Source organism: Cervus canadensis, chromosome 8 (genome assembly GCF_019320065.1).
Source record: "Cervus canadensis isolate Bull #8, Minnesota chromosome 8, ASM1932006v1, whole genome shotgun sequence".
In the NCBI taxonomy this organism is placed as follows: domain Eukaryota; kingdom Metazoa; phylum Chordata; class Mammalia; order Artiodactyla; family Cervidae; genus Cervus; species Cervus canadensis.
The window spans coordinates 63,629,239-63,657,064 of record NC_057393.1 but is presented as its reverse complement, the minus strand read 5'-3'; the positions used below and the strand labels follow the sequence as shown (position 1 = coordinate 63,657,064).

The window sequence follows — 27,826 nt, the reverse complement described above, 5'->3', positions numbered from 1 at the left end:
GCATGAGGGGAAAAATGCATAGGGCCTGGCCTTTTAGGTAGTTTTGAACACTGCATTTATTATTTTTGCTTGCAATCAGCCAAAAGATGAGCCTTTTGAAGGCATAAAGTAAATTACTTGTACATTATGACCCATGAGGTTATAATGAACCAAAATGCCAAATCTAAGATAAGCTGCTATTAGTTGCAGGGGTTCCAGTTACAGCTTGACACATGATTTTTATTTTCCCAGAGCCTCCCCCAGCATCCTGTTAGCTGAAAGTTTCTTTAATTGAAGCCACTTAGCTGAGGGGACTGAAAAATTGATTTTTGGTCTTTTTAAACGTGAAGAATGAAAATAACATGTTCCTTTAGGCTGACAGTATAAACAAGAGGCAGTAGAGAGAGGGAAGGAGCTGTCTAGGTCAGAAAAAAATTTTTTTCACCAAGGCTAATAATAGTTACTTGGTTTAAATTCTAGTTCAGCAGCGGCAATCCTTGGCTGCTATTTGTAACAAGGGTAAGGATGAAGAGGATGATTTCAGCATCTGGAAAGGCTCATCTGTATTTTTCCCTTCAGGCCAACTGTACTGCTTTCCCCCCACAGAAAGGAAAATGCCTGTTTAACCAATTCCTTGGGCCCACTCCCATTTTATTGACATGATTAACCTGGAGATGCTGAAGTGCTTGTTTAGTGCTATGCCTGGGGCTCACATGTTGCCCTTTCAGATTAATATCCAAGTCTTCCTTTTCTCGGTCCAGTGATCTCTCTCTCTCTCTCTCTCTCTCACTGAATGCTAGGGTGAGTGCCCTGGCTCACTCTTCTCTTTACTTCTCCTCTGCTGTCCGTATCACTCAAGAATAGCCTGTGTATTCTCTTCTCACCTTCCAGAGGGCTGCTAGAGCAGCAGGCTCCCTCCTCTCTTCTCTCTGCTTCTACTTCGTTCCCTAACTTGGCCAGAGTATGGGCTGAGCTCACTCTGTGTCTCGCTTCTCTCCAGGGCAATGACATCATTGCAGCAGCCAAGCGCATGGCTCTGTTGATGGCCGAGATGTCTCGACTGGTCAGAGGGGGCAGCGGCACCAAGCGGGCGCTGATTCAGTGCGCCAAGGACATCGCCAAGGCCTCAGATGAGGTGACTCGGTTGGCCAAGGAGGTTGCCAAGCAGTGCACAGATAAGCGGATTAGAACCAACCTTTTACAGGTACTCAGGACAAGGGTGTGTGTGTGGGGTGGGGGGGAAGAGTGGCAGGGGCAAGGGGAAAAGCAGGAAAGAGAAACCGGGGTGAGCAAGGAGGAGGCACCTCAGAATGGAAAGAAATAGCAGAAAGGGGAAATATGCATGTGAGCTTGGGAAAGACAGAGTTGGAAAAGTTTATTTCTGAATCAAACGAAAGAATTTTAATGCTTCCATTTCTGGACAGAGACTAGACTGATTCTAGGGGGAAAACAAGTGGAATTCTGCTGCTGATATATTGAATACCTTCTGCATGCCAGCCACTGAGAGTAAGAGGTGGATAAGTCTCTCCCTCAAAGAGCTTGCAGGCAAGAAAAACATAGAAACCTACTCAATTAAGTTTTCTTTTTTAGGTATGCGAGCGAATCCCAACCATAAGCACCCAGCTCAAAATCCTGTCCACGGTGAAGGCCACCATGCTGGGCCGGACCAACATAAGCGACGAGGAGTCCGAGCAGGTACGTAGCTGCTGCTTCTGATTTCTCACCAGTAGCTTCTGTGCCCCTTTATGGTGATTTAATTCAGCCTTGAGGAAATTTTACCTGTGAAATGAGTATTTAGTACATGGGATGGAGTCTTCAACTCTCTCAAAAGGGCACCTATGTTGGAGAGATGCATCAGAAATTTGGAAAGGGAAGTGAAAAGCTCTTGTGCAACTTTTGTCATTTTACAAATGAGAAATTGAGGGTTAGGGAGGTTGAGTAAATCAGCAGCAATTAGGACTCCACTCAGTTCTTTTTCTCTCTGGAATAGGCTTGGCTCTTGAGAGGCCTCTAGTGTGTGTTCAGTCCTGCCCACTGTTACCTTTCCGGCTGGAGAATTTCTGCTTCCTTGCCCTCTGGATGATAAGTGCCTCAGGGAGGATGAACAGTGCTATCTTTTCAGGGGCATGAGGTGGTTAGGCCTGTGGTGAGGCGGAAATGACATCTCAAAGGAGGTGCTTCTCTTTTGGTTTTTTGACAGATATTGAAATAAAGATGGTGGGAATGTTTGCTTAAAGTGTTTCTTGTATGTATTTTGGCAATCACAGTTTGTTCTCTTTCCTGCCTCCTGGAAATGTGGTGCAGGTCTTTCAGAAAGCCATCATTTGAGCACCTCTTGCTCTCCTAAACTCCCTCCAATAGGCTGTGCTCTGTGAACCAGACTTCCAATGTCTTCTTATGGAAGATAGCACATCTTTTGTTGATCTGCCCAGACAAGGCTTATCATACATTGGCATATGTATTTGGCACTGTATAACGTGCTATGTAGAGGAGTTAATAAAAGACAGTCCCTCTCCTTGGAGAAGTCCGGGCCAGGAGACAGAGGGCAGGAGCACTGTAGCGGAGGCAGGGAGGCTACTTCTCTCAGTGTCAGTAGTGCTGCCCTAACTACCATGTTTAATTCATTAGCTCTCACCTTAACCCTCTCTTCCCCTAAACCATGCAAACTGGATCTTAACCTGTAACTTCTGCGTATTCTAGGCAGGGTTTGGGTACTAGGCTATTTCCTTTCAGGTGACCTCTTCTGCCCCAAGGGAAGGAAATAGAAAAAACAAGGAAGGAAGGGTAAGACTCGAGTTTCCGACCTTTTCATTTAATCAGTTAACTAACAAAAAGGTATCTTGGGAGTGTCTACTATGTTCCATTAAATATTCTAGTAAAAAAAGAAGAAACTGACAGTGTGGTAGAATGGAAGAGACACAGGACTGCAAGTTAGAAATTTGAGGCCTCATCCTGACTGTTGTGTGAGTTTGGCTGGCAAGTCTCTGAATCTTTCTGGGCCTCAGCCTCTTTGTTGACCAAGTGAAAAGATTAACTGATTGGGACTTCTAGTCCATAGTTATGCCTCTCAGAGCCCATAATCCCTCTGATATCGCATTCACAAGTTTTGTGCATCTGAGCTTTTTTTCCTGGGGAGAATCCACAGCCTTCATTAATCTCTCAAAGGATCTGTAGCTCAAAAATACATAAGAATTAAAAAAAAAAAACTACTGGGTTAATAGATTGATAAGTTACTAGTGTGATCTCAGTCCTGTATTTTGTATGTTTAGAAGACTTACTTATTTAGATTTTCATGGATTTAAAAGGTGGTTGGTTTACTTGATTACTTTTTCATTCATTAAATATTCGTGAAATACCTCATGTGACAGGAACTGACATAACACTAAAGTACAATAGAGAACAAAACTGACAAAATTGCTGCCCTCATGTTACTTTTTTAGATAAAATTAGATAAAACATCAGATGAACAACCTAGATAAAACATATAGTATATCAGCTAGCATGAGTTCTGTAGAGAAGAGTGAAGACAGAACTGGAGGATGAGGCACACTGGGAGTTGGGAAAGTGGTTTGTGACTTAAAATAAGGTGAGCAGGAAAAGCCTCAGCAAGGTGCTAACTGGGCAGAGAAATTGAAGGAGGTGAGAGGTGAGCCACTGGGACACCTGAGGGAAGAGCATTCTACATAGAGGGGCGCTCAAGGCAGGAGCTTGTCCAAACATCGTCAAAGGAGTATACACTAGATGCCATCTGAGAATACTGACCACAATCAGCGATGGTCCAGTTTGGGGTTCTTTTTGGTGACCCAGCTATAAACCACCAGTGACGCCAGGTGCAGGTAGGGTAAACTGCATTCTATTCCTGACTTAAGCCTGTTTCAGAGGCAGGGCTCCATCAGGGACTCTGAGTAATGGAGAGCTCCTCTTTCCTTGCAGGCCACAGAGATGCTGGTTCACAATGCCCAGAACCTCATGCAGTCTGTGAAGGAGACTGTTCGAGAAGCAGAAGCGGCTTCAATCAAAATTCGAACAGATGCTGGGTTTACTCTGCGCTGGGTTAGAAAGACTCCCTGGTACCAGTAGACACCTGGTTGGACCTGGCTAACACAGAAGCCCCTGCTGCACAGGATGAAAATGATCTGGTCCCAGGAGCCACCCAAGATTGCTGGGGGGTTGAAAGTTACCATCCTGGCCTGACATAAAAATTAAAAAACATTTATACTCTTGTTATGGACACTGAAACGTGTCTCCGTATAAGGCCTGTATTCTCAAACACGGCTTTACTTATGCACACACTATCCCAATAGGCAGACTGGGTTTCTAGCCCATGGACTTCACATAAGCTCAAAATCCAAGAGTGAACACTAGCCTGACACCCTGCTCTACCCTTGTTCCCTAGAGGATGGCTCCCTTTCCGCCCCTACTCCCTCATTCTTTCCACTAGGCTCCCAAGACCCAGGGCCCAGGCAAGTCAGTTAAGGATATCACTGTGCCTCCAACATTTGTTTTGGGCTTTCCATGTTGCTGACCCTGCCTGCCTCTCCTGGCTGTGCTTCCAGGGTCTTTTTCAGATGTGAGCTTCACTGCTGCAGGGGAAGGTGGCCTCTGGGGAGCCCCAGCTTGTGGGGCCTGAACTCACTTCCTTCCTTTCCCCAGTTCAATCCTTCTAGTTTCCCACAGTACACAGCCAAATTTCACTTTGTCAGGAGGAAATCACTGTATCGTGTGGTTCTGTCTTTACCTCACTCCAGAGCAGTGTCTGTGCTAGGAAACCTTTCCGTCCCATACCCTGCCTTGGTCCGCCAAGGTAGCCATCCCAAGAACACACTGTGTGTCCTGGTGCTCTCTGCCACTGGAGAGGCAGAGTAGCCAGGCCGTGGCTCTGCCCACCCTCCTGGCAGGGCCACTCCACGCTTTGTCACTGCCTGCAGAGGTCTATGCTGAGGCCTTATTCATTCATTCTTAGCTCTTACTGTTCTTTCTGAGCTGAAATGCTGCATTTTATTTTTAACCGAATCATGTCTCCTGTCCTGGCTTTTGTATTCTTCCCTCAAACCCTTCCTAGACAAGATTTTAAAGATAAATGTTTGTTTTGTAATTTTGGAAGATCCTTTTTATCCTTTTGAAATTCAGTCCTGAGAATTGGTGCTTGCCCCCAGGAGTGTTTAATGGAAAGGCAATCCTATCTGAAGGATGCTTCCTACCTAAGGGAGGTGGTACTTGCAGACTGGAATTCTGGCACTCTGGGGGATGAGTCAATGGGAAATAGTCCTCAGAAATTCCTACCTCCCTCAGCCAACAACAACCAAGTCTCTTGCGACCTCCCCTCCCTCCCAAGTACAGCTGTTCAAGGGAGTAATGAGTATAATTATCACCATAAGTTTCCTATTAGCAAAGTGAGAGAGAAGGGAGTTTTTCCTTCCCTGTACTTTTCACTGCTGTCTAAGCATTCCCCAGCACATGAAACTGTATTTCTTCCCAAAGCCAGAACTGGATGAGTAAAGGAGTAAGAACCCTTGCCTGAATGTCCTCCCCACCTCAAATGTGTGTTAGATCCTAACATCGAATGTGTAAAACTTAAGTTGGTACTGTACACTCAGGCTTCCTCTATTACCTTTTAACTGATGATGTTCAAGGCCCTCAGCATCTTTGAATAGTTGCTTAACTGATATAAATGCAATATTAATGCCTTTAAAGTATGAATCTATGCCAAAGATCACCTTTTGTTTTACTAAGACTACTTAGAGGAAGTAAGAAAAATCATGTTTGCTCTCCAAGTTCTTCCAGTGTTTTGAGACACTGGTTTATACTTTACGCCAATGTGCTTTTCTCTAATATCAGTGCTCAAGACACAGTGAAGCAAATTAAAAAAAAAAAAATCCCTGAATGCTGATTAGAGACATCACCACTGAAAAACTACATTTATAAGCTAGGATTTGTTATATGCAAATATTTTCTGCCTCTTCTGTTTAAAACAATAAAGTACATTTGTATAAAGCTTTAAATGATGGGTATGTTATTTCAGCAAGAACTTAAAATTAACAATTGATTTATTTATCTTGGCTGCCCTGGGTCTTCATTGCTACACGAGGGTTTTCTCTAGTCGCAGTGAGCAGGGGCTGTTCTTCGTTGTGATGCGCGGCCATTGTGGTCCTTCTCTTGCTGTGGAGCATAGGCTCTAGGGTGCACAGGCTTCAGTGCTAGTGGCTGGTGGACTCTAGGGCATGGGCTCTCGTGGTTGTGGTACATAGGCTTAGTTTCAGCGAGAACTTCTAGATCAGGCTTCAACTGTATTCTGAAGAACAGCAAGTGAAGCTAATCCTCAAAATGAAGAAACTAAAGATTTTTATTTATTGTACTGGAAGAAGTAGAAACCACTGGGTAAGTATTACCACTGGGTAATACATTTACTTCAAAAGTTCTGGGTAATAAAGGACAACTCTGGGGATTATACACTAGAAGGAGCAGAAATGACAAAGGCTAACAGTAAGAGGAAAGCAGGCAGAAGGTACAGACCATCCCCTGGTTGAAGGAGTCTGTCTTAGAAGAGTACAGGTCTATGTGGAGGCCATCACTAGCCCCTAAGAAGCTAAAGCTATTACACGTGCAGGAATATTGCGAGGCTACATGTCATGGTCCAAAGTCCAGGGATCCAAACAGGGCTGTGAGGCAGAGCTAGCTTCTGGGGACATATTCCTCTTCTTGCTTGAGGAAGCTCAAGGAGTAGGAACAGGTTCTTGAAGTGAAGCTGGGACATCAGTATTTTTGATTGATTTTTTGTATCTAAAAGTGGTAAATATCACTAAAGAGGGAGAGTACTGCTGACTACATTTATCACTGCTTTAACTTAGAAAAGCTGCTGACTAGGGAGGCAGATTCTGGGTGTTCAACTTACAGGGAAATGTCCAAGGCTACTGAATTAGTTCAGCAATATCTGGAAACAGTATTCATGGCCTCATTTTTGCTCACCATATGTTCACTGGTGCTGCCTTCTTCCTGTATTATCATTATTCTCAAATCAGATGACTCAAAGGACTACAGGATCACTACCTTCCATGGATTCTTCTACAGTGGCACTTAAGGAAAACCCATCACATGAACTCCCTTTGAATAAAATGATGGTCGTGACTCCTTTATGCAGAAAATAAGCTTTTGGGTTATACTCAAGAAGTGAGAACAAGAGGCTGTTCTTGAGCTATCTGGAATTCTGTGCTTGAAAAATACTTAATTACGATTAAGTATTCACGGATCTTTGTCATCAGCAGGTGGTGGTAGGGAGAGGAGCTCTGATCACTCCTTGCTCAGCCTGTGGCTAGAAGGGTGAATCTTAGATACAGGGCTATTAACATAATCAGTCTCGAGAGGAGCATTCGGAAGTGTTTTGCTGCAACCTTCACACCTTGTGTGATGATGCCAAGTAAAACGGGATCATGGCTCAGCTGGTAAAGAATCTGCCTGCAATGTGGGAGACCTGGGTTCGATCCCTGGGTTGGGAAGATCACCTGGAAAAGGGAAAGGCTACCCATTCCAGTATTCTGGCCTGGAGAATTCCATGGACTGTATACCATGGGGTTGCAAAGAGTTGGACACAACTGAGAGACTCATTTTCAGCCTGCTCGAACACTTGAGGCATGTCCCTCTGAGAATGCTCAATTAACAGTCAAGCTAAAAAAATCAACTTGTTGCTTTCATCTTTTTATTGACAGTGTAGCCAGAGCTAGAGAAATGACTTACTGGATTCCATCAAATTAATAAATACAATAATTTAATTGTAAAAGGAAACAGTCTCCTTGGAAGTTTTAGCAGAAGTTACTAGAGGCAAGGGACTCTTGGCATACAATCTGCTGGGATATGGGAAGGTAGCAGAGAAAGAAAATTAGTCCATATATGGATGGTTGAGATGAGGGATTCTGCAGAAAGAAAAGCAAATGTATTGATCGCTCTTTTGAGGTATGAACTCTGAAAAGGAAGACATTAAAATGAAAAGCAACTGAACTGGGTAATCAACCTTATGCAAAGGGAATAAACATTTGGCAACATTTTAATTTTAGCTGCCAAGCTGATACTGGTTGTCCTAGAAATTGCAAAACGTGATCTTTCCTATTAGATGAAAGGCAGGCTTGGTGCCACAGGCAGGCGAAGAAAGAATGCTGCTGTGCAGTGGGCTCCCTGGACCAGCACCAACCACCAGCCCTTGACAGGAGAATGGGGTGAGTGTAAGGGTTATTGTCAGCATAAGGGAAAGAAAGGGAATTATAAGTTGAGAAGAACAAAATGAATGGAGTTACAAGGAGAAAACTGATAGCAAGAACAAGCACTTAGATCTTAACTTTCTCTATTCTTCATGTCTAATGAACCAAAATAAGTGGGCAAGGACTTCTAAGTCAGCCAAGTTAAATGATAACTGCGGGCTGACTTGCCAACCATAAAGATCAATCCAGGTTTATCAATGTTACTGAGGATTTTGTTTCTGCCTCATTATATATGTACTTATATATGTACTTTCACCTACTTGGTCAGTAGAGTAGAGATATTTAAGTACTCCAGTGACAGTTTCAACAATAGTTTCAGAGAGGAATCTTGACTGTAGCCTTGGGTAGCACAGACTATGTAAAGGGAGTCCCCCTCAAAGCAAAGAATGTAGGCAAATTGAAACCGTTAAGAACAGGAAGAAAAAAAGAAAAGATTAAAAAAAAAAATCTGACAGTATTGAGGCAGGCATATTTTCTTCCTTCAGCTGAACTAGGGCATGAGGGCTTTAGGCTAATTGGTTCAAGTGGTATTGGACAAGCTTTATAAAACATGAAGATAGCAGAGGTTCACTTAAGTTTCTCTTTTACTATGTTAGTTTGCTCAAAATCTCAAATGCTTGTGCTTGCAATAACTTCCTAAAAGCAGAAGTAGTGTTCCCTTTTATTACCTTAAAGCATTCGCCCCTTTGATGCAAATGACTCTTACTGTGCTAACAGACGAAGTGGCACAAAACGGAGGTTGTACTTACTGCAGCAAGGTCCCTATAAACCAAAGTCGGCTTTACATAAAAATCTTATTTATAAAAAATACAATACCAAGTACAGTGAGAATGGGGCACGGAGCAGCAGTGCTCCCTGCCAGGGCCGTGCGGGGTGGCTTTTGCTACAGTGCTTGCTTAATGGCACAAGTGAAAAGCTGAATAAGGCAAACACTTGAAGAGGCAGTTTTTTGTAAACTTCTTGGGTGGGAGGACTTATTCCTCTGTTGGGACAGATGATTGGGGATGGCTAAGATCAAGTGTGACATTTGGCTCCACTTGATACATCACATTACAGATAAAGACAGCGTCTGCTGGCTGAGACCGGTTCACTTGTTTCAGGGGAGAGGTTATCACTGGAGACTTCTGCCTTGACTGTTAAAATGTGAAGCCTCTAGCTGGTGCCTTCCTATGGAGGAAATCACCTCTAAAATTTTCCTAAGTGATAAGGTACAAATAAGCTAAGTCATTCAGTTCCTTAGCTTAAAGTTCCTTAAGAACCCTACATCAATAAGTAAGCAACTTTGTTAGCGGTGTGTGGCTTGACACAAATGCTTTAACTAGAATATGTATTCCCACCCAATTGGTACCTAATAGTAATACATTGTGATGACACCTGGAAAACAAATAAATCTTCCGGAATTCTGGCCTCTTCTCATGTCCTCACTTGGAACTTTCCAGCTTTTGTGACGTATTTGACTCCTTTAAATGGCTTATATTTCTCCCCGTACATGTCCAAGCGGTTTACTTTTAAGCCTGTGTCAAAAAGAACATGTAAGCAAAGGAACAAATTACAATCTTGGTCATACCAACCAATACAATATTTGCGTAAGAAACAGAGTTTACTATACAGTAAATCTGACATTAGCCAGTGTCTGTTTCAAGATCTGGAAGCAATGTTGCTTCTAGCATTCACAGATTCAAGTACTAGGAGCGTATGATTTTAGTTCAGATTCTCATATGGACAAGCAAAGTCTTTTAAGGATAATTCTTTCTTTGAGTATAAATGATTTCTTTCTTTGTGCCTGAATGAGGGTAGGGGTGAAGGGAAGCTATGTGAAATAAGGTGCTCTCCAAAATCACTCTCAAAAATCAAGGAGAGTGAGAGGCATACTGGAGTTGTTGCTCTTTGTAGAGATGGCATGTCAGTTACTCTTCTAAGCTCCTAGCAGCTGACCTCAGCAAAACTCAGTTACCCTTATACACGTCAGATTTCTCCTTACCTGAAATAGCAAGCTGTTGGATCTTGAACTGTATGTTGAGGCTTGGATTCTCTTCTGGCTTGGGTGCCCCAGACTGTAAATTTACCAGTCCTTTAAGACTGGGGAGCTTTTGTGGAGTGATTTTCCCCACATCCCACGTTAGTACCTTAAAAAGAAAAAAACAAAAAACATTCTGAACTATTTATTTTTTTGAACTATTTATTAAAGACAAATGTTCAAAGATAAGGTTCAAAGACACCATAAACTTCTGTACAAAATAAAGCACAGTGTCTTGGAATAAGAGACCTGGGATTACCACTGAGTTTTACCACTAGTTAGCTCTGTGATTCTGAATGGAGAGTGGAAAAAGAAGTAGATGCATTTACTGAGCATCTACTTTGGGATATAATACTGTGCTCAGCACTATTTACACGCTGTCTCAGGAGCCTGTGATGTGAAATTTTGTCTAATCTTAACAAACTAAAGCTGGAGTCAGATGACTTGCTGAAGGTCACATGGTTAGTTAGAGGAAAGGTTGGGATTTGAACCTAAGGCTGTCTGGTATCAAATATCCTTTCGACTATGCCATCTTTACTGTTTCTCTCTGGGCTTAAGTTTAGTTTTCCTTAAATTGAGAAGATGGGCCTAAATCGGTGCTTTTAAATAAACTTTTAGTGATGGAACCCTTTGTTCAAATGAAATACTTAGTGAGGAAGCTCAGTAACAGATGAGAAAGTAAAGCTGTTATGGTTGAAGCTGGGGTGAAGGCTAGGGATCTAGTGCTCCTGCTTAATTTCTCAGCCCTGTGTGGTCTCTGGGGAGATTCTTTAACTCCTTAGGACTAGATGATCTTTAACATTCAATGATTTTATAGTTAAATAAAAAAAGACTTTTCATTTACTATGCAGCTCAATGACTCTACTGAGGAAAAGAATCATATTTTTTTACCCAAGCAGGAAGCAGAGAGAAAAATTATCTTTTTAGTTTCTCTGAAATCCCTCTGCTAGAGGCAAATATATGGAGGATGAGAAGGCAACTTTCCTAGTCAGCATCCTCTGTGGAAGAGTATGAAATAATGCTTTTAAATTAAAAAGGAAGAGAAAGGTCTTAATTTCTTAACAATTAATATGTTGTAATATTTATTAACCATTAATAGATTATTATATGCACATAATGCTTTTCTCTTTTTAAAAAGTTTTTACATCTTCCTCATTGAAGAGTGAGTGAACCTCTGGATTATCAATGGATAAGAAAAGGCAGACTCTGAAGGAAGAAGGAATGAATCTCACTTTTCTGTTCATTGACTTAGCAGCAGATGCAGGATTTTCTCCTGTGGCAGAGCACACCACAGTCTGTATTCTAGGTTGTTAGAGCTTTAATTTCAACCAAGATATTAGACCCTTCCCTCCGTCCTCCCATGTCCCCAAATCACAAAATAAGGATTGCAGAAACACTTGCTCACTCTTGATTTTAGGTGGCTGTACCTTGGTAACTGGATCAAATGTATAGCTGCCTTGGGTTGGTGTCAGGTTCATATTCAACACAACTTTTGGCATGTGAACTGTCACTGTGATTCCTTCAATAGTTTTCCCCATATTCTGCTTTGGTCCAATTGTAATATCAAATCTACCACAAGAACTGTTCTCCTTAAAACTGATGCTATGTTTCACATATACTGGTATTGCCACTAGACTAAAAAGAGAAAGAAAGACACAACCACAAAAAACATACAATTAATAGTGTGAGCTCTAGAGGTGGCACGCAAGCCTCAGTATAGCATATCCAATACCCGTAGAACTCCAGGTTCAGTATCTGAACCAGGGCGGCTGAGTACAGCACAGTGTTGTGGAACCACTGTGCTAGAAATTATACAATTTCTGAGCAGTAAGTATACAAATCAAGATATAAACCTGAAGCTTAATTATAGCATCAACAATTGGCACAAACAGTCCTGGTTTAAGAAATGAAGTAAGATCCCAGAGAAAGATAATTTAGAATTACACAAACTAAATATATCAGTTTCTCTGTAGTAAGAGCCAAGAAAAAGTTCCTCTGCTTTTAAGTTCTGTTTTGATGTTGTCCAAATACTTTCTGATGTTTTCAAGGGACAAACCAGCTACAACCCATGATGCTAAATTATTCATTTAAACTTCAATGCAGAGAAGAGTGACTTCAAGCCAGTTAGTTGAGGGATGTTCTGGAGAGCTACAGGTAAGTCTGTCTCCTTCTATCAGCCATGATGTCCACAGATCATAGTAAAATTATGGCATGGGTTCATGGTTTTATCCAGGTTATGCATGGTCCCAAATGCTTGCTTCTCAGGTATATATTTACTATTACTCTATACTCTTAAGATTCAAAGTATACTAATTATATTTTAGACACGTATTTTCACCAGTTTGTTCTGGGTCTCCTGGTGAGCAATGGCTAAAGGAAGCAATGATGAATTCAAGTAACCAACTGTTAGAATGAAACAGGGAAAAAGTGAGTTCTACACAGCACCCTGATAGATGACAGGAGATTATGATTGATGTAACAACATACTTTTGTGAGCTGACACGGTATGATATGAGTCGGAAGTTTCCATCTGGAGGAATAAATGACAAAACTCTTTCAGATTCCCAACGCTTGAACCGAATGCAGGGGTGGAAGCTGACATCATCTAGAAGCCTTGGATTCTGCCAGGGAAAAGAGAAGACAACCATATTCATAAAGTATAATGAATATGGCAACTCTAGTCAGATATATTATGAGATCTGAGAAATATGCTTTCTTAAGATAAAGCAGTCATGTAAGTTTATTATCATGACCATATCAACACAGTCTTATTGTCTCACAATGAATTCAAGTGTACAAATAGTTTATATACATTATTATTTGAATTTCAATAATTCAATTCCAGTAATTCCCATGAGGTAGAAAATGTGAGTGGTTTCATTTCCACTTCATAGATGAAAAAACTGAGGTTCAAAGAAAGTTCAAGGTCAGGACAAGTTAGAGGCAGAGATAGCATCAGAGCTCAGTTCTCTTAGTAGTTCTCAGGAGCGTAGCATGCTGAATCTAAAATGATGAAAAGATCAATGCCCTTTCATATCAACAAAGCATATAACAATTCAGTAAAAGCAGCACCACAGATGTGCAGAGGCCAGCCAGCCATTTAAGCTACTTCTAACACACTCAGAGGCAAAGCCGTCTCTGCAGCGTATCCATAGAGGCAGTGCTCATCGTGGGAGCTACTGTCTTCGTAAGCTGTGCTGGGAATGTTTCTTATATAATCCACTGCAATCTACAACAAACATGTATCAGTATTTATCACTTCATTTAGTACTTCATATGTATTGGGCACGAAGGAGTTACAAAACAGAACAAAACTTACCATGAAAGAAAGGGAAAGGTCAGGCATTCCAGAGAGCTTAATGCAAGCATCAATGACCCCCTGAATTTCTGCAAAGACTGTAGATCCTAAAGGAATAATAAAGGTATCATTGGAATATGCACGTATTCTAGTAAAATAGCTCTACTTTACTAGAGCTATCACTGTATCTGAAGTAATGAAGATATTTCCCAGGTGTCAGACATACTGAAGCTTTGCACATCTATTAAAAGGTTAGTGGACAGAGGATCCATTACACCAGTTCAGATAACTTCTTTACTGTGCCATGGCCTGTTCCCATCTCTGGTTGGAATATGATGATTCCAAGGAAAATCAAACCCATCCTTATCTTTATAGAGTCAGTCTTGTAAGACTGCTGGATGTGAAGTTAAAATACTTTTTTCCCAGTGATTTTTAAAATAAAAAAAAAATTATTCAGTTTTTAAAGGTTACTTTCCATTTACAGTTATTACAAAACATTGGCTATATTCCCTGTGTTTTACAGTATACTTGTGAGCCTATCTTACCCCCCACTGCTTGTACCTCCCATTCTCCCATCCCTTTATTGCCCCACTCCACCTTGGTAAACACTAATCTGTTCTCTGTATCTGTGAGTCTGCTTTTTTTTTTTTAATTCATTAGTTTGTTGTATTTTTTTTAGATTCCACATATAAGCGATATATAGTATTTATCCTTCTGTATCTGGTTTATTTCATTTAGCACAATGTCCTTCAAGTCCATCCATGTTGGGCAAATGGCAAAATTTCATTCTTTTTTATGCTGAGTAATTTTCCATTGTGTATATATACACATCTTCTTTATCCATTTATTGGTTGATGAACACTTAAGCTGCTTCTATATCTTGGCAACTGTAAATAATGTTGGTTTGACCATTTTTTTTTTTTGAAGTTCAAATATTTTAAATAAAATTAGCCAAGTTTCTAATGAATTGGACTAAGATACCTATTAACTTTTAAGAAGTAGGAACCATTATTCTTTAACAGTACAGCAACTATTCCATACAATGGAATTTTTATAATAAAAATGAAACTCACTGTAGAGATAGTGTTTGTAATTCATAAGTCATTTTCACATACCAACTAGCTGTGTGACAGATTATTAACAGATTATTTAACTCTTCTAAGTCTCAGTTTCCCCATATATAACATGTGAGAGTTGGACTAGCTATTTTTAGTAAAATATTAGGATTCTAATACAGTACTGTTCTTCAGTCTGGGGTCTTTACTAGAAGGACTGCACATAAAGTGGTTGTAAAAAGTATGGTGCATAGTAGATATACATTACATATTAGGCTGGATAAATGGCAAGATAAATGAATACATGATAATTGGCTTAAAGTAAGGTGGCATAAGATCTGATTTATAAACGTTTGGCATTTCTCAACTAGTGGTTATGAAAATTATATGTAACCTCTGGGCAAAATAAACAGATTTGAAAATGAATGCCTTTCTGGTAAATGATACTGCCAAGGGATATCAGTTTTCTATTCAGCTTATGTCACCTGGATGGTTTTTCCCCATAAGACAATATGCACACAATTACCTGATTTATCTATAATTGCATCAATTTCTTCAACAACATCAAAATAGGCTTCATTGTTTGTGTACTTTACCCCTGCACGGCGCCATGGAATGTTGGACAGCTGCCCAGTGGGGAGTGTGTCCCCAACATTACTACTGCCTAGAAATCAGAAAAATAGAAAGCAAAGCTAACATATAAAATGGTCACCAGAAAAGCTATTAGCAGAAAAAAAAAAACCTCAAATAGTTTAGCTGCTTCTTCACTGTTTGGGTTTTTCTCCACTGAAGTTGTAATGGTTTACAGAATTGTCAGAGACATATCCATACCAACATGATCAAATTTCTAGAAGACAGAAATAGGCCACATGGTCCTGTGTTTGTCTGCCAAACCAGGTTAAATTCATTTACTTATCTTTTGCTTCCTGTGTGTTGCAGTAACCTAACCTAATTCCAGTGGCTTAACAACAGAATCTCCTCCTGCTGCCACTAATGAAAACAGGCTAGATGTTTCAAAACCCTTTGCTGATTAAATGTTTGCACTGCGAATTCAGAGTGATAAGTAGGCCATTTGGTGTTCAGCTTAAATTATACATGAGATGTTGCCAAACAGGTCTCTCATGTGGAGAGTAACTGGATGTGGAATAACTGGATGAAGAACATACTCTGGCCTTTTAACATTTTAAGGTCAGCACATCCATATGGCATACCCATATGTGATACGGAAAATATACAAAATCTGGCTAATCTCCTGGTAAACTGACTATGTCTTAAAATAAGTCTGGTTGTCCAAAACATATACCCTTGAGCTGTGACACTTTAACATTCTGGTTAATTTACATTCCAATTCAAAGTAGTACATGTTTAACAACAACAATGACATGTGAAAAATTAAGAAAAGTAGCTAAAAACTATCTTCCTATTACAGAAATATAGCTACTATTAACATTTTGGTATATATATTTCTTCAAACATTCCCCTTTGGAGAAGGTAATGGCAACTCACTCCAGTGTTCTTGCCTAGAAAATTCCATGGACAGAAGAGCCTTGGGGCCTGGAGGGTTAGTCCATGGGTCGCAGAGAGTCAGACATGACTGAGTGACTAACACACACCCACACACACCCACCCACACACACACACACAAACAGACACCTCCCTCAGAGCAGGTTGCATCTATTACTTTTCTTCTATTTTGATAATTTTGCTTTCTTTCTGATTTCACTTTAAAATATATAGTTGACCCTTGAACAACACAGGGTTTAGGGGTGCCGATTCCTATGGCAGATGAAAATCCATATATGATTTTATAGTTGGCCTTCTCAAAACGTGGTTCTGCATTAACAGATTCAACCAAGTGTGTGGACTGTGTAGTACTATAACATGTATTTATTGAAAAAAAATTTGGATTTAAGTGGACTCTCGCAGTTCAAGCCCATGTTTGGTTGTTGTAGTTCAGTCACACATACAACTTTGTAGTGTGATTATGGTTGATGATCCTGTCTCCAACCCTGCTGCTTTCCAGAATTTTCTAAAAAACACTGCTTTAATCTTCCTTTTCAAAACCTTGAAATGCTATCCCACTGGTTTTATGATTAAAAACTAAATATTTAGCCTCGTATTCAAGGACTTCCTCAACTTAACTTTTCATCTCATGACTCAACTGAAAAACAGCTCTGCTTCTATTAAACAGGTTAACACAATTCAAGATTTTTCCACCATGTGTTTTTTTCTCATATGGTTCCATCAATGAAGAATGTTCTTATTCCTCCCTCCCTTCCTAAATTCTTTTGATTCTCCAGGTCCCTGCCCTAGGCCCACCCACTACAGTTCAAGAGAGATTACTTCACCCACTGAATCACTCTCTTGATGTTTACTGTGTATTATAAACTTAAGAATTTTTTTTGTGGGGATATTTATTTATAATCACGGGCAACTTGTTATGGTTGTGTGCTTTTTTTTTTCTTTCTTGGCAGCGCTGCATAGCTGCATAGTTCTCCAACCAGGGAATGAATCCAGGTCCCAGCAGTGACAGCACCAAGCCTCAATCACTGGCCCACCAAGGTATTCCACACCCCCTCTTTTCTTTCATTTCATAGCATAAGATGTGTACCCTCTAATGTCACTACACTGTCTATAAAGTTATGGAACTGTTTTTCAGAATCTGTTATTTATATGTTTTAATTTTTCCCCTCAGTTTCTCATCCAGAGTTTACATTTTAGGAGCAAAGAAATCTCGTCTTATCTTTCCTTAAATTTCTCCTGACACTTATTCTTGAGGATGAGGATGAATAATGGAAAGATCACTTTCTTGTATATACTGGCATGTAACAGTTCATAGAAATTTTGCTCTAGAAGACTTTGATACTTTCAAGGAGTTTTGTCATCTGAATAGCTCTAATTTCTAGCTATACTTAAGAATTAAAGCAAAATTAGAAGTTTGCAACACAAGTACAAGGCCCATAATGCATGAAATCTCACAAATACACTAATTTTCTCTCTTTAACACATCTTTTTTTTAAAATTTTTTAATACATCTTTTATATGTATAAAATAAAGACTTGAAGGAGGTAACATATACTCTATGGTACAGAGTCTTAAACTTTATATACTCTAGTAATTGTGCAGTATGCAGCGGTAAAGAATCCGCCTGCTAATGCAGGAGATGCAGGCAGGAGACATGGGTTCATTTCCTGGGTCAGGAAGATCCCCTGGAGAAGGAAATGGCAACCCACTCCAGTATTTTTGCTTGGTAAATCCCATGGACTGAGGAGAAGGCTACAGTCTATAAGGTTGCAAAGAGTTGGACGGGACTACAGTCTATAAGGTTGCAAAGAGTTGGACGGGACTTAGCGACTGACACAGGGTAATGCCAGTTTTAAAATGCTACTTTTTAAATGTTATTTTTTGTTCTTTCCTCAGCTTTACTGAGATATAATTGACATATAACATTGTATTAGTTTAAGGTATACAACATAATTATATATATATATATATATATATATATATGTTACAAAGTGATTACTACAATAGTTAACAGCAGCCACTACACTGGCTTATGGTTAACTGGGATAATTTATTCAGTGTTACTGAATAATAACAATAATATTGCTGCAGTCTTGAAGCAAAACTTATAACAAAAGAGTAACAACCAAAAACTCTATCATTTAAGATATAGGCTCTTTTCATGACAAGAAATATATTGATATATCCATTTTAACATTACTACTAACTACAGTTCTGGCAAAAATGGACTACCTTAATAATCTGCCAGATCACAAGCAAAAATGAACTGTTTATGAAGTTTTAAAGACTCAGTTCCTAACAGACTGTTTTACCTTACCTGTAATTGAGTTGACGACAGAACGCAGAATTGTTGGTGGTTTAATTAATTCTTTCAAGATGTTAGATTCAGTAGCCAGTGGAAATCCATTGTCCAACATTTCTTCCAAGAGCTCATATACTATGACCACATTATCCTTAATTGCAGCCTCCGAACACTCACCAAAGTAGTCCTAATAAAATATACATAGTATTGCACAATGGAAGGCATGAAGAAAGGTTTGCTGAATATTTTTTATTCTGTTATAAAGGGTATATTTACAGTAGCATAATTCACTGTTTAAGATGTTAAAACAGAATATGAACTATAAACTTCATTTTCCCTGATTAGGTACTCCAAAAAACACAGATCAGTTTTAAACTACTGGTACATTAAGCAAGACAAGAAAAAAAATAAAATGTAAGTAATGGAAGATTTCATAACCTATAAAAACTGGTGCCATTCAAAGAACTGCATGTGGAGGGCACTATTATTTCCTGATGACATAATTTATAATACATTAAAAAAAATACAGTTTCTATGACCATGAGATTGTTCTGTTCTCTTAAAACAGGAGCAGCCATGTGTACTACTTGTATGCCCTATTAAAAAGATTTACATTTTATGAACTTATGCTTAGTTGGAAAGAAGAGGGACAGAGAGACAGGGAAACAGACTGTACATCAAAATTAAAGAATATAATTATGTCCCACCTCCAACTAACTTAAATAATCCAAATTCAAAAGACTTGATGAATAACCAACCTGAAAAGTGTCAGCAACTCGATGTAGGAACTCAATTACAAAGAGAGGTGGTACTTCAGTCTGTATGACAGAGACAAAGAAGAGCTTATCCCGGTAGATACTGATGAGGTAGTGGTGAGGTGTTGAAATAACAGGTGGTACATTTTCAACATCAGCAGCTTTCTCTTGAGCTTCAAAAAAATAATCACAGACAGACTGGCTCACGACGCTCTTCCAGTGCTTCTCTAGAAATATGTCACCGGAACAGTTTATGAGAAATAGACTGTGGATCATTTTCTGTGGGAGGAAAAACGTTTAAATTTAGTATCTATCAAAGAAAAGTATCCTTGTATTATCTGGACACCAAAACCAGACAAAGGCAATACAAGAAACTACAGACCAACATCTGTAGACAGATGTAAAAATTTTCAATAAAATACTAGCAAACTGAATCTAGTAACACATAAAAAAGATTATAATCCTAACCAAGTGGGATTTATTCAAGAATGCAAGGCTGATTTAACATATGAAAATCAGTCAATATACAATTCTCATAAAAGACAAAAACACAATTATTTCAAAAGGTGCAGAATATCATTTGACAAAATCCAACCACCTTTGTGATAAAAACATTTAAACTAGCAACAGAAAGAAACTTCCTCAGCCTGATAATGAACATCTGTGAAAATCCTATAGCTATCATTTAATGCTTAAAGACCAAAAGCTTTCCCTTAATATAAAGAACAAACAACACTCCATGTTCACTACTTCTTTTCAACATGGTACTGGAGGATCTAGCCATGACAAGCAAGAAAATGAAACACTGCAGCTATGTGCGAAAAGAGTGTTGAGTTCTTCAAAAAGTTAAAGACAGAGTTACCAAATGACCCTACAATTCTACTCCTTTATACTCAAGAGAACTGGAAACATATGTCCATACAAAAACTTGTACACAAATGGTTGAAGCAGCATTATTTATAACAGCCAAAGAGTGGAAATAATTCAAATGTATATCAATTGATGAATGGATTCATTAACCAATTAATGGATAAATAATACTGATAAATATCCAAAATAAAATATTATTTAGCCATAAAAAAGAGTGAAGTACCAGTACATGCTACAACAGAATGGATCTTTAAACATTATGCTAACCAGATACAAAAGATCATAGATTGTATGAGTCCATTTGTATGAAATGTCTAGAACAGGCAAATCTACAAAGAGACAGAAAGTAGATTAGTGGTTGCCAGGGGCTAGGTAGAGGGAGAAGAATGAGGAATTACTGGTTTTGCATTTCTTTTTGAGGTGATAAAAATCTTCTGGAATTAGAAATGATGGTTGCACAACTTTGTGACTATACTAGAAACTACTAAACTTCACATTTTTAGAATACTGTGCAGTTTAGTTTTTAGTATAAAAAAGGTAAGTTTTAATTTAAATTATTATTTCAATTAACAGAAAGTATTCTTTAATACTCTGCAACACACAAATCTACCCCCAGGTGGATTAACAGAAATATGTACAAATGTACACAAAAAAATGCATAAAAATATGCTGTAGTAGTGAAAACTATTACTAGTTATTAATAGTAAGTGGGAAAATAAACTAATATATTAAAATGAAACAGCAATGAAAATGAATGAACTACTGCTACATGAAACAAATATGGACAAATCTAATTATACTGAACAAAGCCAGACACAAAAGGATACATGCAGTATGATTCTATTTATATTAAGTTCTAGAACAGACAAAACTAATCTATAGTTAAGAGAAATCAAATGGTTTCTATTATGAAGGAGAATGGGGGTGGTGACTTAAGTGAGGCATAGGGTTGGTCTTCTAAGGTACTGGTAAGGTTTTATTTCTTGATCTAGATGACGGTTACAAGTTGTGTTCATTCTGTGTTAATTTATTAGGTTTTATGTTAACAGCTTGAATACTTTTCTGAGTGTTAGTTATACTTCAAATAAAGAGTTTATTGTCCTTTTAATGTGGAAGACAGTGGACAAATATCTAATTATGTTAACTTGCTCCTTTCTTTTATATGAATAATATCAGTATCAGTAACTTAGTCTAGAGGTTCATACATTCAAAATTACAATGCTGAATGATAAATGTAGCCTAAGGAGAAAGAATGTAAAATCTATTAATATAGTTTCTAAGCATGAAGACAAACTACAAAGAGGAAAGGAAGAGTTTCCAGAATGAATTCAATTCTATTGATAGGGAAAATGATGACAACCTGACCAGTTCTTTTCAGAGGAAGTCATTTACTTAATGACAGCAGTTGACATTTAAAGACTATCTGATGATTTCCTCTTCCCATTTGGTGCATGTTCAATAGTTATTAATTTAAATAATACTAATTTATAAGATGTGCTTTAGTAATTATTGTATTAATAAATATGGGTGCTATTAATAGTTTAGGCTTCCTGTTTATTAGAAAGAGAAAATGTTTCTTTGTTCAAAGGCATCTCTACTTAGCCAAGTAATCAACCTTGATTGAGTTGGCAGCAATAAACCCTGACAGCTGAGGCTTTGGACCTACTAAATTTTTCCAGATTAATACCCATACTCAGTCACCCAGTCATGCCTGACTCTTGGCGACCCAATGGACTATAGCCTGTCAGTCTCCTCTATCCACGGGGTTTCCCAGGCAAGAATACTGGAGTGGGTAGCCATTTCCAGATAAATAGCGCCACTGGAACAGAGACTTGCTATTCAGAACCTGCTTTTAACTATTACCTCTGCTCTCTGATACGTTAAAAAAAAAAAAAAAGGAACAGGGATATCCAGAAATAAGATCTGTGACTGAAGTTGCATTATGGTACCTTTTGTGGAATGAAATTTTCATCTGAAATATAAAATACGGATTAAAGTGGAACTTTTGTAATCAACTCAGTGAGACCCAGATTTGAGCACTTCAGGTGAGCCACCTATGGAATACAGCATCTTTTTAATTTTCAGCTTCAAAGTGTTTTATTCATTAAAGACAAATGAATTAATAATATCTAAAACTGAATACTTACTGTGGGCCAGGCACTATCCTAGGCACTTTACTTACATTATCTTTTTTTTTCTTTTACATTTTTTTTTTACATTATCTTCTTTAATCCTCACAATCAATGCTATAAATACTTATCCCCATTTTGCAGATTAGACAAGAATGTCTGGAAATGATAAGTCAATTATCTAAGGTCATACAATAAGTATCAGAGCTAGGATTCAAATCCACATCCAGTTGAATCTTGAGCTCCTGTTCTTACTTGCCTCTTAGGAACTAATTATCATGAACACACTCTAATACACTAGTGTCCAGCAATACTTCCTGTAATGATGGCCATGTCCTCTACCTCTGCTGTCCAATATAGCAGCTACTAGTCACATGTGAACACTTGAAATGTGGCTAATGCAACTGATGTACTGAACTTTTAATTTTAATTAAATTTAAATAACTACACAGAGCTAATGGTTATCATATTGGACTGGGCAGCAAATGTGCTGTTTGAACTTAAAATTTAAGAGAATGAGTTGAAGGATACGTTTCTTGTTTAGTTAGAAGCCAAATGTATTCTAATAAATTACATAGAGCAGAAATTACATTTGAGAGAGCTGACATAGTTATCGTCACCTGTTTATCCTAAAGACAGTATAGTTTGCATGGATCTTGGTACTTTACTGCCACAATATACCCTAAAAAAGCTGCTTGTTCTTGAAGAAGTGACTTCGTAGTTTCTTTATTTGAAGGGCCAGATTCCTACTTGTCATCTTAAGCTGGTGAAAAATTCTTTCCAGGAAAAGTTTCCACCAAAGTTGTTTTTATTGGCATAGTTCAGGTCTCAGAAGAATAGAGTAAGTCAAACCACCATCTGGATTTACTGCTATTGTCCTTAGGGCTGAGATGAAAGCATAGTTCTTGCAGCTTTCAACGGTGAGCAGCTTTAAAACCTATCTTAACCTTCTATTATAGGGAAAGAGAGCTTATTTCTTCTATCCATATTAAGACCAAGGGCCTAGTGCAAAAAAAAACTACTACATGCAGCTGTGTAAATTAAGTTGTTTCTTTAGCTACTTATCCTTTGAGTAGCCGCAGTTACTTCTTCCATTATTTTAATAAACTTTCTGGGAAAGCTACCACAACTATCATTCTGTTCCTAGTGACTTCAGAGTCAGAAAACAGAATTCTCCCAGCTTATATTAAAGACACTTAAGAAACTGTATTTAGAGGGAGTTCCATCAGAGCTTCAATTGCAGCTTAAATATTTCATAAAGCCTCTTTACTGAATGTTGAACACACACACCCTGATGATTCACAAACAATGCAATCACAATATTCAAAATACCCTTGGAAGAGAGTGACTAAAAAAGAAAATGTATTCCTTTTGTATACAACAGAATGGAGGCACAGAAGGGCATATATCTAAGGTGAGAGAATGAAACCAGAAAATATTTTAGTCATTCTGATTTTTAACCAATATTTTGACCATTGTTCATTCAACAAAGTTTTGTATGTGTTCTATATTAAGCAATGGGGATACAAGTTGAACAAAACAGAGTCGCTGAACTCAAAGCATTAGAGTTCAACAAAGAAGGCAAACAATTTAATACAGTCAGATAACAGGGGAAATACAATGTGCTATAAAAATTCACAAGGCTTCAAGGTGAGAAAGAACATAAGATAAAGAAATCCAGTACAAATTTAGCAACTTCAGAAGGTGGATGGAGGTGGTGAGATAAAAACAGAGAAAAGCAGATATTGGTTCACTTCGTTCCCAGTGCAATGCAAAAAGTCATTTTTTAAATGGTTTTATGCAGGGGATTCATGCAATCCAATTTACAGTTTTAAGAAAGACTGCACTATGGAAATTGGATAGTTGGGCAATTGAATATGGTGACATTAGCTGACAGATGACTTATGTGGTGGCCTACACTAGAGTGCTGGCAATACAGATGAAGCAAATGAAAAGGCAAGAGAAGCAGGGTTGAGAAAAGGTTTGGGGGTAGAGATGGGGACATGAGAGGGAAGAGGAGGAATTTAGGTCTGGTCCTACATAATCTGACCCAATTCTGGATATATTTGACCCTAATGGATATATTCAAAACACCACTGTATACAGAGGTCTGGTGCTTCAGAGGGAAGCCAAACTGGAGATAGATTTGTGAGGACTGTAACTATGATTTTTTATTAATGGAAATTATAACAAAAGGAGACTAAAACTGCAAAGAGAGAACGTGTATAGTAGAAGAGAACCTATAGAAGGAACTTCAACATTTGAGAATGTTGGGTCAAGTCAGCCTACAAAAAGTGAGAAAATGTGGCTAAAGATGGATAAGAAAAAAAAGGGGGGCAGAGTTTTTAGTAACTAGAGTATGTCAGTCAGTGTGTTTCCAGAACAATGGAGTGGTAAACATTTTAAATGGCACAAAGAGGTCAAGCTATAAGAAAAACTGAAAATATCTGTTATTTTACAGTGTTCCTCAACTTTCGATTCATCATTGCGTCTGAAGAGGCCTTTCAGAGCCCCATTCATTCATACCCCTCCTCCATAAAATTATTAAAATCACAGAATATTTCTATACACCTCTTTATGTTCCATAAATATCTGTGCTTTATACATAAAAAGTATGATTTTTTTTTCCTCATAAGAAGCAAATTTTGTCCCTGCTGAGAATGTACAATTTAGAGGCTATTGGTGATCTCAGTGAAAGAGGTTTCATTGTAGCTCAGTGGAATGGTGGAAAAAGATATATGACAGTAGGCTGAGAAGGACATAGCAAGAAGTGGGAAAAACAGAGATAAGGAGAGTAGATGATACAGTCAAGAACTATAGCTGTGAAGGAGATAAAAAGGCAAGAAAATAAAGGGGAATAGTTCATAAAGTTAAGGAAGGATATTTTTAAATGCTGAAGGAAAAATATGAGTAGAAGGGAGGCTGATGATGTAGGAGAGAGGGAATAAGTTAAAAAAAAAAAAAAAAAGAAGAGGACTCTGAGAAGGCAGGAGAGGATGGCACTGGGAAACTCGGTGAAAGCATGTGTCTTTCCTAAGGAGAAGGGGCACTTTTCCCTCTTTAAACAGAAGGAAAGCAGATTTGTATACCTGGTTGCAAGATGATGGCTTCTATTTTCTTTGTGCAAAAGGAGAGGAGGTCATTTGTTGAGAAAGTGAATTTCTTCTGTCTACAAATACCATTTGTTAGGTGTGAATTAAAATAGTACTGGGCTACTTAAATATATCTAGTCTGCAGGGAACTCCAACATGTTGACTGTTTAGAAACCTTGTAAAATCCTAAGATTCAGTAAGAAAAGCTGCCCTTGTTGCCAAGAGAGCTTCCCAACTAAAGGTATATTAGGATTCCAGTAATTTTTCTCTCATCTCAATCCTCTACTTTTCCGATGGTTCAATTGAAAGTGTCCTCTATTACTCAGCCATTAAAAAGAATTCATTTGAATCAGTTCTAATGAGATGGATGAAACTGGAGCCCATTATACAGAGTGCAGTAAGCCAGAAAGATAAACACCAATACAGTATACTAATGCATATATATGGAATTTAAAAAGATGGTAACGATAACCCTATATGCCGGACAGAAAAAGAGACACAGATGTACAGAACAGACTTTTAGACTCTGTGGGAGAAGGCGAGGGTGGGATGTTCTGAGAGAATAGCATTGAAACAAGTATACTATCAAGGGTGAAACAGACCACCAGCCCAGGCTGGATGCATGAGACAAATGCTCAGGGCTGGTACAGTGGGAAGACCCAGAGGGATGGGATGGGGAGGGCGGTGGGAGGGGGATGGGGAACACATGTAAATCCATGGCTGATTCATGTCAACGTATGGCAAAAACCACTACAATATTGTAAAGTAATTAGCCTCCAACTAATAAAAATAAATGGGAAAAAAAAAAAAAAGAAAGTGTCCTCTGTACTTTCCAACATTAATCCTTTCACCTCTAATTCGGATCCCATCCCCTCTCCTCTCTTCCAAGGTCTTACTTCTTCTTTCTTGAATCTTTACTCTTATACATTAGTTACTGGCTCATAAAGTGCTTTGTATCCTCTAAAGCAAACAAACCCCAAACCTTTTAGGGAGATTGCAAACAATTTTTCTCTTCATGCTCCACATGAAGGAGCATTAGTCTACACTTGCAGTCTCTCCTCTCAATAAAGCAGTTCTTGCAAATGACCCAATGACTTCTTCTTTTTTTTTTTTCTGTTTTTTGGTTGACCCAATGACTTCTTAATCATCAATTCCAACAACCTGTTCTCAGACTTCAACTTCTTCCTTTGATCCTTGCAGCATTTCACGTCACTGTTAAGTGTCCGCCAAACAAGTACTTCTTACCAAATTATATGAAACTTCACCTGTTTTGGTTCTCACCTGGAAAGTTTCTTTCTGGTTTGCTTATCAGACTGTTTTTTTTTTCCCCCCAACCTTTCATCTCCATCTACACTACTGTCTCAAAATGGATATATCCCAAGTCCTACAAAATTCCTCCTCCGCATGTGTTGTTGTTTAGTCGCTAAGTCGTGTTCGACTCTTTTGCGACCTCATGGAACTGTAGCACACCAGGCTCCTCTGTCCATGGGATTTCTCAAGCAAGAATAATGGGGGTTGCCATTTCTCCCTGACCCAGGGATCGAACCCAGGTCTCCTCCATTGGCAGGCAGATTCTTTACCACTGAGCCACTTAGGCAACCCTTCTCATGTGAAGACTACTAATTTGAAACAAGTATCAACAGGTCTTTGTAGCTCAAATGGTTAAGAGTTCTCCTGCAATGAAGGAGACCATGGTTCGATTCCTGGATCAGGAAGACCCTCTGGATAAAGGAATAGCAATCCACTCGTTTTCTTGCCTGGAAAATCCCATGGACAGAGCAGACTGGCGGCCTATAGTTCGTGGGGTCGCAAAGAGTCGGACACGACTGAGCAACTAACACTACTACTACACTATCAACTTCTCAATCAAGCTCCAACTTCAATCCAAATCCAACCAACCACATCGTTCATAATTCTTTCCATACTCACTGTCACCTCCTCAGTTTAGATCCCTATTTACTCATTTTTGAAGAACTGCAACACCCTCCTCACCGTATTCCCCGAGGCTCATCCAGGTGCCACCCTCTAACAGGACGCCCGCTCGCGTCAGTTAGGGATTTTGTCCTCCAAAGTAGAAGCCTGGGGTTGAGGTCCGAGTCGTCGGTACTCCAGCTCTCCGTGCGTGACAAGACCTTTTTCCCGCGCCGAAGCACGACAAGCGACCCCAATGAGCCTGAACCTCTTGAGCTTGAGGCCTGAGAACACTGGGCTGTAGGTGCACCGTTCCCTTCCGGCCTAGCTGGCAAGAAAGACCGGAAGGCCGGGAGGAAGGCGCGGCTCCGGTCCACAGCACCAGAGGCGCTTCCACACCCCAGGCTGGAAGCCGGAGCTCTAGCTAGCCAGTCTACTTCCCAGCTTTCGTGATGTCCCCTGTCCGTAGACCACCCCCCTCTCCCCCGCCCCTCACACTCACCCCGGCTCCTGGGCCCGTCAGTGATTAGACGCGGGTCCTCTCCGGACCGAGGCTGAGACAGCTGAGAAAGCCGTGAGGACCCTGCAGTTGGGATGCCCAGCAGATTGCCTGACTAACAGCATCAATATGACCAACAGTACTGG

The 27,826-nt window shown here is 39.2% G+C and overlaps 2 protein-coding genes across 6 annotated transcripts in view; one reads left to right on the top strand and one right to left on the bottom strand.

The window, feature by feature from the left end:
- Positions 1-5,981, top strand: part of VCL (vinculin) — a 108,796-nt gene extending 102,815 nt beyond the window's left edge. For all 4 annotated transcript variants that reach the window (XM_043476491.1, XM_043476492.1, XM_043476494.1 and 1 more), the window contains 3 exons: positions 980-1,183; positions 1,570-1,674; positions 3,913-5,981. In XM_043476491.1, the coding sequence (XP_043332426.1) occupies positions 980-1,183; positions 1,570-1,674; positions 3,913-4,059 (456 nt within the window). In that variant the 3' untranslated portion in view covers positions 4,060-5,981. The remainder of the gene's footprint in view (positions 1-979; positions 1,184-1,569; positions 1,675-3,912) is intronic.
- Positions 5,982-7,655: 1,674 nt separating this feature from the next.
- Positions 7,656-27,821, bottom strand: AP3M1 (adaptor related protein complex 3 subunit mu 1). Of its 2 annotated transcripts, none has more exons than XM_043476496.1 (9): positions 27,684-27,821; positions 19,183-19,458; positions 18,440-18,611; positions 15,125-15,262; positions 13,565-13,650; positions 12,733-12,866; positions 11,673-11,880; positions 10,210-10,354; positions 7,656-9,742 (listed from the first exon to the last, which is right to left on the bottom strand). In XM_043476496.1, the coding sequence occupies exons 2-9, from the start codon at positions 19,453-19,455 to the stop codon at positions 9,642-9,644; spliced, it is 1,257 nt and encodes a 418-aa protein (XP_043332431.1). In that variant the 5' UTR covers positions 19,456-19,458; positions 27,684-27,821; the 3' UTR covers positions 7,656-9,641. The 2 variants fall into 2 exon arrangements, with proteins under 2 accessions (XP_043332431.1, XP_043332432.1); XM_043476497.1 differs by lacking the exon at positions 27,684-27,821 and adding an exon at positions 27,263-27,657.
- Between the last annotated feature and the right edge of the window lie 5 nt (positions 27,822-27,826).